This window comes from Corapipo altera, unplaced genomic scaffold (assembly GCF_003945725.1).
Source record: "Corapipo altera isolate COAL_440 unplaced genomic scaffold, ASM394572v1 61411, whole genome shotgun sequence".
NCBI classification, from domain to species: Eukaryota; Metazoa; Chordata; class Aves; order Passeriformes; family Pipridae; genus Corapipo; species Corapipo altera.
This window is the reverse complement of record NW_020884875.1, coordinates 23574857-23588538: the sequence shown is the minus strand read 5'-3', so window position 1 is coordinate 23588538 and position 13682 is coordinate 23574857. Positions and strand designations below refer to the sequence as shown.

Sequence of the window (13682 nt, the reverse complement as noted above, 5' to 3'; positions counted from 1 at the left end):
CCTTCAACTTCATCTTCTATAAACTGCTACTTCTGTTAAAAGGTCCCTTCTCATACTGCCACTGCTCATTTCCACCTTCACTTCTGTCTGGAACTATAGTTTGTGCAACCATGTAATGAACTGGAACAAGAAATTGCTCTGGCTGAATGCTAACCTGGCAGAGACTGCTTAGTGTTCAACCAGAGCGAACACTATTCTACAGCGATTCCCTGTGTCAGCACAAAAGCAGCAGCAGTATGCCCCTTTCAGCAGCAGCACTGACCTACACTGGATTAATCATAAAACTGTGAAGATGTTTCAGTTTGCCTCTCAGATGCTTGCACTTTTCACAGAATTACAAAGAAAGAAATAAAGAAATAAACCATACTCTCACGCTCCCCTCAAAAAAAAGTCCTGAGCCAGAATATCTTGTAATCTGCAAAGTACCGTTTGCACTTGACGTGTGAGAAATAAAGTTACTGGAACAAGCTGCTAAAAGTAGCAAAATGGTTGGCATCCTAATAATTTATTTTTTTAAATCCAAAACATTTGTTAAATGTTCCAGCCTTTTATTACCTGGGTCACGTTCACACCACTCAGTACCATGTTCTCTTGAAGCAACATTAAAAACCATGGCTTACATTTAATTTTAACGTGGAGATCAGGAAAAAACCCAAACAGTTATGATAACAGCATACATCAAAAATCTCACAAGAGTTTGTCTTTTTAATCACAGTTGTAGTTCCTGGAATTGCACTAATGTTGTCCTCAAATATGTTTTAAAGTGAGAATTTAGTTTTCCTGGGAAAACAGAGAGAAAAATTTAAAAGCACTTGAAAAAATTAAATATTAAGATTTGAAATATTAGAATGCAAATGAAGAGAATCCATTGCTAAATTTTTACCAGTGGGCATCAATAAAACCGTAGCAATTGTTAGCTAAGGAGCATACACTTGTGTCTGTGATATTTCCCTCTTTGCCATGGCTATGTTTTACTTCATGGAAACCCTGTCTAACATACGGCAGGAAAAAGTCAGAGTCACCAGACAATTCAGCTGAGAAATTTGGCACAAAAGCCTTGTATGTCAGCACAACATTTAGAAAGTTTTTCAAAATGTTTCCAGTCTCTCAAAACAGTTCCTTTTCTACATGGATAAGTAAGGTTTCAAATAAACACTACAAGTCAGCTCTTCAAGAATTTGTTCTCCAGTTTCAGAAAGATTTAAAGCAACAGGATCACTCGAAATGGACCTTTCAAGTAACAGCTCCTAATAAAGCCATAGTGACCTTCTTTAATGCAATAGCTTTGGAAACACAGAGACTACATTACAAATCAGCAGATGGCCACCGACACAAATAGAAATAGCAGAATTCAGTACGCCCAAGAATACTTTGCCTTCTGAACTGAAGGAAAGAAATAAACACAGGTTTTGTGGGGGACAGGATGAACCCACTGCTATTTTCCACTATTTTTGTGATACCTCACAGAAAAACAAGTATGAACACTGCTTCTCTTAACAGACAAGGGAACAAACATATTGTAAGTTTATCACAGCAAATTTTCCCAAGAATAACTTCAAAAGCTATTGTCCTCTGTTTTCCACAAGCAGATTTTTGTACATCGCAAGACTAAAAGAAAAACTCAACACTTAGAAAATATTGAGATTTTTATTGTAACATACTATATACCCTTCCAGGGGGGAAAAAAAAATCTAAAAGTAAAAAGTGTTACCTTCATGTTGCACAATGACAATGCAGGATACATCGAAAAAAAAGCCAACATAAAAGTCAAACAAAAGACCTTGTTTTTAAAGTCTATAAAGATACTTAAGTATAAGCCAAATAAACTGAAAACAACAATTGGAATTCTGTTTAAAGAATATGAGCAATACTGTTTGAAGAATCACAAACCTCAGTGTCCATATGGATCTATAAGGGATGGTGATAATTTTGTAACTATTTCCTAATCGTATTACACAGCAACAGAAAGAACACAGTGAAGGTGGTCCTCAATGTTAACTGTATATAATAAATCTGAATGACTGCTCTTGTTCTCATTGCCTCAAATTTTGTCTCTCTTTAACTGGATTTCAAGACATGGAAGTTAATAGTTGAAATCACTTAGAAAAGCAATGAGGAATGCAATCATGGACTATACTTGGCAATCAAAACTTTAAATCGTTTGTTGGTGTTTTTTTAAACACAAAATACAGTTATGATTCTAGCACACTTATGTATCCACACAGGCTCATATGTACACCAAAAGTGCAAAGACAGCCACCAGTACTACCATTTAACAACCAACATAGTGCAGTTGGCAGTTCTGCTTTCTTGTCCATTCCAGCATACATGCACTGTTACTGCTCACATCAGTGTGCTTGTCCATGTCACAGTCACTTTTAAGCAAATCCATTTCTACTAAGGGAAGTGTGCAATTGCAGCTTACACATTTCACTTGTACAGCAGAAATCAGATCTTGCCTATGCATCAAAGGTAACTTAAAATTACTACAGAACGGAACATTACAAACTATTCAGCAAAGTTAAGTAAGTTCAGATGAAACAAGGTGGTTATCAAACAGTTCAGGCGTCACTTGCAACACACAGGGAAGTTACACAGACATCTATATGTGAGTTCTCTGAAGTACATTTTACAATGTGTAAGAATATGAAGTGTATACAGCAGCAGCACCACCCCCCATACACACACTTATACACACACCACAGCAAAAGACAAGGTAACGTAACATTACTTCAAGCACACCATTAGCACTGAACAGGATTAAAACAGAAAAAAAAAAAGACAACAAACTATTAGCCACAGACAGTCAACAGCAAGAGAAAAAGAAGTATTAGAAATCTTTCTTTTTTGGATTGCATCTCACATTGTTGTGATTTGTCATGAAAATTATTTAATGAAGTAACAGTTACAGTCCCTTGATTAAATCACATGAGTATTAGAAAAACCAGAGTTGCAAAAACAACTTCACAGACATGCAATGTCCACCTTCTACTTGTCTTAACACAACCAGCTGTGGAACAAGAATGGCTGGATGTCACAAGCATTTTGGTCTGAACATGCATATATGCAAATATAGAACCATTCCCTCCTAGAAGTTTTCAAGTAAACATTTGAGAATGTAATAGTTGCACAAATGAAACAGCTTACACCTACAAGTTGATTATCTTATAGAGGTCTCTAACATTGGAAAAATAAACTTAAGGACAAGGTGAAAGACAAAATAAGATGGCTTTCATGAGTTATTTGAACTTCATCCAGAAAGCAAGTTGTATCAAGGTCCTGTACTGAATATAATCTAAAATGGTTTTTTGTGTCAGATAGCCAAATTGTTGCAAATTTTCATAGATGCAAAAAAAACAATGTTGACTTTGCACTGGCTGTTTGTGTACCAGACTGTTTCCTGACAGCATATGAACACAAAAATCAGGCACAAAATGAATGTAATCAACTTGGTGGGAAAGTTTTCTAAAGCATTCCAAACAGATCAGGGCACTAAAGTAGGAAATGAGAAGAAACATCACAGCAAATCATCTCAGGTAAGTGATTCCCATGGAAGCAAAGGCACCAAGCCTAGAAATAATTTGATGAAATAGTAGGGGGATTTTTGCCTCCACCTGTACAAAAAACAGTTCTCAGAGCAACAGAATTCTGCAAACAGTGGATGTTTGAGAACAAGGTCACTTCTGCTTTAAGCTTCTGATATGTCAAAAACAGTTCTACAGCTAATACTGAAAAACAAACTGCACTTTATAAATTGACTAAATTTGGTGTCTCTCTTTGGGGATTTGTTACTAACATTTTCATGAGAGCTACTAACAAATACACCATTCATATGGCAGGAAACAGGAAAAGAAAATATTCTCCCAGTGTAGATTTCCTTTTTAATTTCAAACCATGGATTTTAAATGATGCAATAGTGTGCATCACAGAAGAGGAGGCAGTGATGAAATGAACTGATTTTCCAAATCCAGTATTGTAATAACTGATAATTAGATAGTAATAAATCTCTAGTTTTCTCAGTCATATACAGTTTGCCGCTTAAGCAATTTTGTTACTGAGAAGCCTTAAAACTTTTCAGACATGTTTTAGAAAAAATGGAGAACACTTCCCCCTTAAACAAAACATATTATTGTTCTCCATTACCTTTAATTTTTTTTGCATTTTCTATGTTTTCCTGTCCTGTGTGCAATTCCTTAGATTTCTAGAGCAAAGATTATCAAAGGAAGTGAGGAAACTAGCTCCAAACTTATTCAGAAAAGATTCAAAACCAGACTACTAACAATTTAAGATTCTGTTTTAGGAAGCAGAGCTGTACATTTAGTCTGATTTATTCTGTCAACAAAACCAGTTACCACTGATACAAAACAATGGGGCAATGATGTGATGATATAAATGCCTGTAGCAAACATAACAAAGCTTTCAGAAGCAAACTTTTGTGATAGTAACTTGAACAGCTACTTATGAATTCACTGAAAATATCACTAAGTTAATGGACACTGTAATCCAGGAAGCTCAGGACTATGAAAATTTTTCAGTCAGAAAAATTCTAAGTGGAGGAAAAAACAAAACAAAACACAACACAAACAAAACAAAAAAACCCAATCAACCAAGCAAACAAACCCCCCCAAAAAAACAAACAAAAAACACACCACCACCAAAAAAAAACCCCACTTCCACACACACACACACACAAAAACCCCACTGCCAAAAAAGCCCAAACAAACAAAAATGCCCCCAAAACCCTAAATCCAAAAAATACCCAATCTACTCTGGACTATCCAGACTAACTCTACTATATTATTATTCAACACTTAAAATTTTCCTATTATACAGTAATTTCAAGTTGTCCAATGGTATAAAGATTGGAGCAGTTATAGACATGTGAGGCCAAAAAGCAAATTCTGAACTGACCTATGCAGTCTCAACAAGCAGCTGGAATCAATGAAGGCAAGTTTGGTACCAGTAAATTAAGTTCTATTGCCAAGGATAGGAAGCAGAAATGGAAAAGATGTGAGACAGGAAGAATGATAATCAGCAAGCAGTCCAGCTACACTCATTTAATAAACCAGTTTAATCTTGTTTCATCAGTGTTGTACCCAAACTGTTCGTTCACGTAACAGAAAACAGTTCAAGAGAGAAAATTTATTAACAACAACAACATAGTCCTCAGAGTAAGAAAAGTACTTTATAAAATGCACTTACTGCCCCAGCTAAAAGCTTTAAAGGTTAGCTATGTTCAGTATTATGTAATGAGTGAAACATCTGCTGCCCTGGAAACATTCTCTGTTAGAGAACTCTTTCTGTAATTGGAAACTCCTTTGGAAAAAAGCCAAATATAGTAGCCTGAAACAAAAACAAAACAGTGAAAGAAAAGTCAAGAGACAAAAGTCCAGCGATTAAATTCCTTCTGGGAGCCCAGATCTCCTAGATTGCTTTTTGTAGGTTTTTTGGTGCCCTTTTTTGCTCAGGGTGAGGGTGGACTATGTTTTGGTTTTGAGAGGTCAAAGGAGAGAAGAAAGAATATTGTTTCAAATCTACCTGAGAAGTTACTCAAAGTAAGCTGTAAGAGTCTGAGATATTTTCATTCTTGTTGCTCTCTCTACTAAGCATTGAAATAGTTAACATTGAAAATATTTTGCTAGAATCATCATGGATAGAGATTTGCCTGATCACAGAATCATTATTTGACTTAATTTTTGCTAGCCATCTACAATATAATCAGCCGTAAGTTGCTTGAAATTATCTTCTAAGGGCTCCACAAATCCATAGTGGAAAACTCACTCACTGTTTTTGAGGAATATGATTTTCCTCATTTTTATCTTTTGGTAAAAAAAATCTCTGCAGAAAGACACTATTCTTCTCTGTAGGTCTCTTCACTGACAAACCCAGCAAACGCAGGCTGCTTCACGGACAGGTTCAGAGCCTTGCAGCCTATCCTCACCTCACTGAACTCTTTACATGGCTATCAAGAGGATGACTCCCACTTCTGGTTGGCCTATGATACCAGCCCAAACCACTTGTTTCATGTCAGCATTTTCATTCTTTCTCATCTGCTTTTCAAGGTTGAGGGGAGCTTATTAACACTTCAGAAGTCTTTTAATCCTCTTGCCAACTCCTCATTAAGAAACTCTCTTGTGCCAAGATGTCTTAAAATTAAGTCCAAACCAAACACTTGACAGCAGCTCAAATATTCATGCTTTTGGTCTTACACTGCAGCAGTGAGAATTTTATGGGAGGAACTGTCTTTTTGTTCTTTCTACTGCACCAGCACACCACAATCTTGATCTGCAGCACATTTCTGCAGTGAGGGTTTGCATTAGCACATCTGCAGAAGATTTGGAAAGAGGTTAGACCTACGAGTCTAGAGCACTCACTGCATAGGTCACTTGCAATGAAGCTACCACAAACATAAAAAATGCATAAAGACCTTAGGCAGGAGTATGGTTCCTGAAAACTTATGCCTTCAGCTTTCGTAAGTATTTTTGTACCGTCAAATGTTTAGCTAAATTTTCTAAAGACAAGCTCTTTACTTAGTGTCTACACTACTCTCCCCATTCCTGGGAAATCTGACTTGTTTTTTTTTTTCTTTTCTCTTAAAATTTTCAGCCACTTCTGAGACAAACAAGACATCTGATGTTTACATAGAAACTTAGCACAAAACAAATAAATCTTTTTTCTCTCCAAATTCCATAATATGTGTAAAGAAACTCATGTTTCCAGCCCTTAAAAGCCCTTCATTACCAACTCTTGCTTCGTGCTGTGCTCACTTACATTTCTGAATCTATATATATTCAGGAGAACTAAACACCTGAATCCATTAAATCCCATATTTCAGTATTCTGAATGTATGTTAAATTGAGCTCATCAGAATATTAAAATGCTGTGTAATGCAAGAACTTCTGAAGAAAATAATCACAAAAGATAATATATTAAAAAGGTACTACTTATATAGACATAAGTATCAATACATATTTTCCTCAAACATGAAAAAAGCTATCAAGGGATGGCAAGTTTGAGATTCTCTTCACGAAGTCCTATCACACACCAGATGTGATAATTGTGAAGTCTAATGTTACATCTATTTTGAGCCTTCTTATTATATCACCACATGACACTCAAAATATCTATACTGTATTACTCAACGCACTGTGGAGTTGTCAGACAAAACACTTACAGGGAACCTGATTTTCTGCGATAAACTACACAGACTTTAGCCCGTAAAAGAAGTGCTTAAGTTAAATCATCACTAAGAGTATACCATTCATTTCTGTCATAATTTAACACATGCATTTGTTTTCCTATTTAAAATATTCTTTATGTATGCTTTTATGTATTTTTTGTTGTTTTGATCCATAATATTTTTAGTGATTTATTAATATGTTTAAAATAAAAAACTGTTTCCTAAAGCAGGCCATGAAAATTGTGGATATAATTCACAATTGTTAGCATTCCTATTTCCAATTTAACCATTTAGAAATGGATTGATTCAATTTACTTAGAGAACTGATCTCAGATTTTTCCAAATTGTTTCCAAATCCCAAGATTTGATCCCACATGACTTACAGAACAGCACAGTCCTAGTGCTCAGTTGCTGTGGCACGCACAAAACATTTGAGACCCCCTACATTCATTTGTCTGCATAAGGTGGAGGGCAATTCATAATTTCTACTTTTGGGAAAAAAAAAAAAAAAGAAAAAGAGAAAACACAAACAAAAAAACCCCAAACAAAACCTAAAGCAAAACAGTAACAACACACCTATGCCAGCCCTCACAATCTTCTCCCAAGTATAGATTAGTATACATAATTTTCCTCCATGGATACTGCTCCACTTTACGGTGCACTTTAACATTCTACTGGCTCTTGGAAGAGGCAGGTGGGATGATAGTCATGTTGTCAGAGGATTTACCTTAGAGGTGGGCTACCGTAATTCAGTCCCTGCTTAAGGGAAAGGGCATCACACTGTCCTCTATGACATAGTTTTAATCCTTTACTTTTTTTTTTTTTTTAATTTCCTTCTTCCTTTGCCAGGTTTAGGGCACTATCACTATTCCACACAGACAAGCAGAATAGAGATATAAATGGAAATATTAGTTTTGCACTTAACAACCTGGACAACTTAAATGCAAAGTATTTCAGTTCACACATTTAATCCAGAAAGCACACCAGCTAAGGGTAAGATTTCAAAAAAGGTACAAGAGACAATTAGACATTTTAGGCTCAAAACAGTTTCCCTTCTCAGACTTGTGCATCACCTGACTACTAATATAACTAGAAAAACATTTTAATAGTACAGTAGTGACTTAGTAAATAATATCTTTTATTCCTAGCAGAATCAGTTGGATCAAAGAGACTAAGAAGGAGAGGTTTTGAGATTAACAGTGCACATCCACTGTACGACTGAATCACAGAAGAAAGAAAAAAAGCTGTAAATATCTTTATGGAGGATTTGTTCTGTTTTCTTTAAAATAAACTGAAATGTCACATTAGTCATTACATTCATGGTGAATGAGTCATCATAACCCAAAAGAACTTCAGGCTTTCACACATCTTACAAGTAGATGTCTACAAAAAAAGTTCAAAGGAAAAATGCAGCAAAGTATATACATCAGAGTTTGAAATGACACTGCCTTTTAAGAAGGCAAAGGTCACATACTGTGCCTTTTTTCAAAGGTAAACTTGCTACTTGATCTACCCAATCCCGAACAACATACTCCTCCTTTTATTATAAGGTTTGGTCCTAGGACTGTACTAGCATAGCCAGAAGTCCACAAAAGAATTCTGCTCTTCAGAGACATATAGGTATTCTGGTAGAAGCCGCTTTGTAAGTATACCACTGCTAGCAAAACCAATTTTTTGCTTGCAAAGTCTGTTCTGTTTGTGACTTGAGATTTTTTTATGCCAGTACAACTCCAAGTTTGCCTGGGTTTTTTATTAGTAGTGGAAAACTTCAGTGATATGTTTATACTATATGCACAAACATAATGAACAGTCCAGGGTACAAGGAGAATTACTACTTACTTACTGCTAAGGCATAACAAAAAGGGAAAAGAAAAAAAAAGCTAAGTATAGATGCATCTCCAAGGTCATGCAAGAATTTAAGGTCAGAAGAAACTCAAATCTTTCGCTGATGATTGTAACTGCAAGAATTTTCTTTAAGTCAAATAAGTATTGTACAGGAGACATGTAGACTTACTTTTTCTGGTTTCATCACAATTTTGAGAAAACAGGAACATATTTATGCTGTTAGAAAATTTGATCTTTTATGTCCTGCTTATCTTTTAATACTCAGAACTGAAAAAAAACTTGGATATGAACAGTAAGAGACACATTGCTCCCAATCATTAGCAAACCACATCTATACATCACAGTGGTTTATGACTTACAAAGCTTAAATAAAATTATTTGTACTCTTCCTTCTCCTGCAAGATGCAAATTTTACTCATAAATGTATGTGACATCTGTTCAGAAAACCAAACTTAACCTCACAGAAAACCAAACTTATCCTTCCCAGATTTCTTCCATAGGAACTGGAAGAGGAGCTTCAATGATAATTGAGAGCACCTGAAGTCAGGCTTTCATTGGGAATTAGCCCTTAAAACGTAAATGGTGGATAACAGGGGAAGAAGGAAGCCTAGAAACATGAGTCCCCCTAGGCTAAAATTAACTTCTGTCAATACCACTCTTCAGTCACATCTTTCACAGTTTCAGAACCTTGGTAAGACCTGTATGTTTTACATACATTAAACAGTTCTCAGGTTATCCACATCCTTGCAAGCATCTCCTCTGTCAAAGACATAGCTTATTTTTTAGGACTCGTTTTAAGGAAACCTGCAGAAGATATTATCTATGCCCCCCAAAAAACTCCACCTTGGCATACTTAAGTTCATATTACCTCCAAACACAACAGTCTTCTGCCACTTGCATCTAGATACCCAGCAGTTTACATTCTCATTACACTAATTACTTAAAATACTATTGCGAGATTTCAAGCTTAAGAAAATAAAGGCATAGGTACAAATTACTCTGTAGTCTAGGCATACTGCTGCTGGTATTTCCAAGGATGCCTGACTGATCAGTTATTGAGAACTGGCCGTACCAGTTTTCAGATTTTTGTGATAGGCATATGCGATGATTAGAGTAACCAACTGAATAATCTGTTGCTGTGACTCAGCAGTTTACCTTATTGTTCCTTTCTATAACTTTCTGTTAGACTGAGATGGATATTCCATAGAAGCTTTAAGGCTTAACTACACACCTATAGATGCCTTGAGTTCTCCATTTTCCTGAAACATTAATTAAGTGCTTGAACTTCTTTTTCTTCATATGCTGTTCCTATGTAGCTGTTCTTTAGTTGTGGCTCTTTCTCCCAACTTTTATCCCTTTTTATGCATGCTTTTATTCCTTCCTAAAGCAGAATATACACATTACATAGACACAGCAGGAGGATATTTTACTCACAAGACTTACACCTATGTCAGGTTTCTTATCCAGGTGACAGTATAGCTTCTTCACCAGATAATAGCAAAGAAGGCTGGAGCCATGTTATGTGACACCAGGAACAGCAGCAGAGGGTTGCTCAACAGGGAAGGAAAAAAAAAAAAAAAAGTCTTGCTTTCACCAGTCACAATGCCTCAACACTGCAAAGACTTGCAAAAGGGAAGAGTAACACCGAAGAATTCATCAGTAGCTGGACTTCAGCTTACACATTATTAATCAAAGGTTGTACTTAATTACAAAGGCAAAAGCAATCGCTCAAATATACAGGTTCAGAAAGAAAGTAAAAACCTGGTGTTCTTTGACCCCTTGGTGATAGTTTTGTGGTTGAGCTGCAATTTGTTCACAAATGGAAAACACTTCCATTTCAAGATGAAGCTTCTACTGCTTTGGAGACTTGTAATCTCAGCAAGTTAATCCTTGATTTACACTATTTTTAATATTTTTAGGCAGAAAAACACATACTTGTAAAGCATCAAGTCTCCTTAAAGAGGTTTTTGAGGGTAAAAGAAAGGAACTGAAGTGACACTAAATATGAAGACGAAAGCAGAGTAGAGGAAAACTGGCTCACTGCATTTACCTGAAACAAAGCAAATGGAATTTTTAATGACATGCAAGCCAACATTCACCAAGAACTCATGGGTAGATTTTTACTGTTCTCTATATCAACAATCTTGAGTTTGCTGTTCTTAAAAAAAAAGGAAAACAACAACAAAAAAAATCACGGGCATAAACAGAGAACATAATTATAATCTTAGTAATTCTGAACACTGTTTTCAAGTTTCCTGTCTATCAAAGCAAACAGTAAACATAAGGACCACATTTATACCCTGAAGCACAGTGTAACAGTATTCCTAAAACTTCAGAATAAATCTGCATGCTCATATTTTGTGACGGAGCACTCACAAGAATAACTCACAAGAACATGAAACAGTCACATTTCACCAGAAGTCATAGTCCAGAAACAGCCTTGAATTAAGTCACTTCAGTTCTAATAACCATCTGCACAGAGGTCAGAGTTGTGAGCCTTTTATCTCCATAAATTTGCAGAATGAAAACATTCCCATTATAATCATGGGGATTTAGTATTTTCAACACCACTACCTTTTCTATTGGATGGGAAAGAAGCAGTATCACATTTCTGTAGAACCAAGGGCAACAACTTCGAGAGAGGGACAATTTCTGCAGCAAACCAGAAGTTCAAAAGCAGATAAAAAAATCCCAGAACTTCAGTTCACAATCTGAAACACTACAGGAGGAAAGCAGGTCACATGATGCCCAGTGCAGCACACTGATTTTCATTTTACAGATTTGAATAAGCAGTATGGTCAACTACCTGGCAAGGCACACAGGAAGCAATTTAGTAACGAGGACTATGATACCCAAGAACTATTTTATAGGTCACGTACACCAAGGCCTTCGATATCTTGAATTTTATTCAAGAAAGCAGTATGCTGAAGGTGGGCAAACCTTGCCTTGGGATGACTAGCAAGCACAGGAAAAAAAAGTTCTATCAGATAACCTTCTACAGTGCAATCTACCATTAAACAAAAAGATGCCACATTTAGAGCTTAGAGGTGCTTTTTATTGTCATTTCAGTTAGAAGGGTATGAAACCCTTCTAAGTAAGAAGATCACCAAACATGCTAGCCTTTATAAATACTGCTCTGTGCTGATAACCTGCCATTGAAATCTACCTGAAAGCATAACAGTAAGACATAACAGTCAAATGACTACTATTTCCTCTTATAACTTTGCCAATATACCTATCCTATTTCATTCTACCGAGTCTTTTCTCCTACTGTATTTTTAAGTAAACCCAGACAGTGCATCAAGATGAACATTTGAACATATTTGTCATTAAAGCATACTGAGGCTGAATTCCAAACTCAATTCTCTACTGGTCAAATACAGACCTAAGAAAGAACTAAACTTAAAAAGGTACCATTTCAAGCACTATATTTCGACAATACATATTTCACTGCCACTCCAAACAAGAATTCAATACACGCTGAGTCAGATGAATGTTATCCATACCAACACTTAATATTCCAGTTTTGCTCGAGTTTTTTTGTTTGTTTGTTTTAATGAAAACCATGTAAACATCAATCGGAAAGAAATCGCACACACGATCTTCAAATAAGCAAACAAATATGTAAGACGTATTCAAGAAGATGTCACTACTTTACTTCGGGCTATGGAGAGGCCAACCTTAACCTATGAATAAATAGCCAAATGTAACATTATACTTATCCATAGGTATTTAAGAAAATGCCCATCTTAATTTGTAAGATCTTTTTTTTAAAAGATCCAATTATTGAGAGTTTAGCAGTTAATAGGCATCAAGCTGTGCTAGTAACTGTTTTAACACAGAAGTCAGAAGTCATGTAGACAAACATTTCTGGTTTCTACTGAACTTTCTCCTTGCACTTCTCAAGACAGAAATGCATTATTAGCATTTAATATCCACTGGAATGGTAAAAAGCAGTCAATTCTTAAAAAAAAATTCTTAAAAAAGACAGTCACATTTATAATAAAAGCATTCTCAAAATATCTAATGCTTTTGGGTTTTTTTACTTTGTGTCCTTTGTGCCAAGGATTTGAAATATGACTAGTGTGGTTAGTAACCTGGTTAATCACTTAAGTTTGGTCATGACTGCTTTTCACAAAAAAATACAAATACGAATTCTTTCATTTTCCAAACAGATATGAAGTAGTTTGCAATCCATCATTATTTTTTCCCCAAAGAACAGAACATTTACTGTCTCAACTCCTAACATGCCACTTAAAAAGAGAGATGTAAAACCTTTTACTAACTTCGTGTTTAGTCTACACAAAGAAACAGCCAATGAAACTAACAGCAAATAATTTTCTTTTTACTAACACGCCCATACTCAAAGGTATTTTCGTTAAAAACTTCATAGTAATCTAAGAAAATATTAGCGATGTCACACTAACACAGCTTGCAGAAAAAAAAGAAAGATCAAATATCCTGTTTGTTTACAGGCTATGCCTTCATGCAGATACAAAAGCTTAGCCACAGGCATTATTTAATATCAACACAACAGTCCATGTCTGCCATATGTTTGATCATCATGACCGGGCTTCGTGAATGAATATTTGGGAAGGGTTCTATGACGTTTGTTGCAAGCACATTGGTGGCTAAAAAGGCCAATATGAGATAGACA

The 13682-nt window shown here is 35.7% G+C and overlaps 1 protein-coding gene across 3 annotated transcripts in view; it reads right to left on the bottom strand.

Moving 5' to 3' along the window:
* The window catches only part of DENND4C (DENN domain containing 4C), a 68346-nt gene that overhangs the window by 53174 nt on the left and 1490 nt on the right, over positions 1 to 13682 (bottom strand). Inside the window, exon 1 of one of the 3 annotated variants that reach the window (XM_027634452.1) lies at positions 2329 to 2389. The exons of the other annotated variants lie outside the window; for them this stretch is intronic. Within the exon in view, the coding sequence (XP_027490253.1) occupies positions 2329 to 2365 (37 nt within the window). The 5' untranslated portion in view covers positions 2366 to 2389. Of the gene's footprint in view, positions 1 to 2328; positions 2390 to 13682 lie in introns of those variants that run through there. 3 annotated transcript variants of the gene reach the window in all.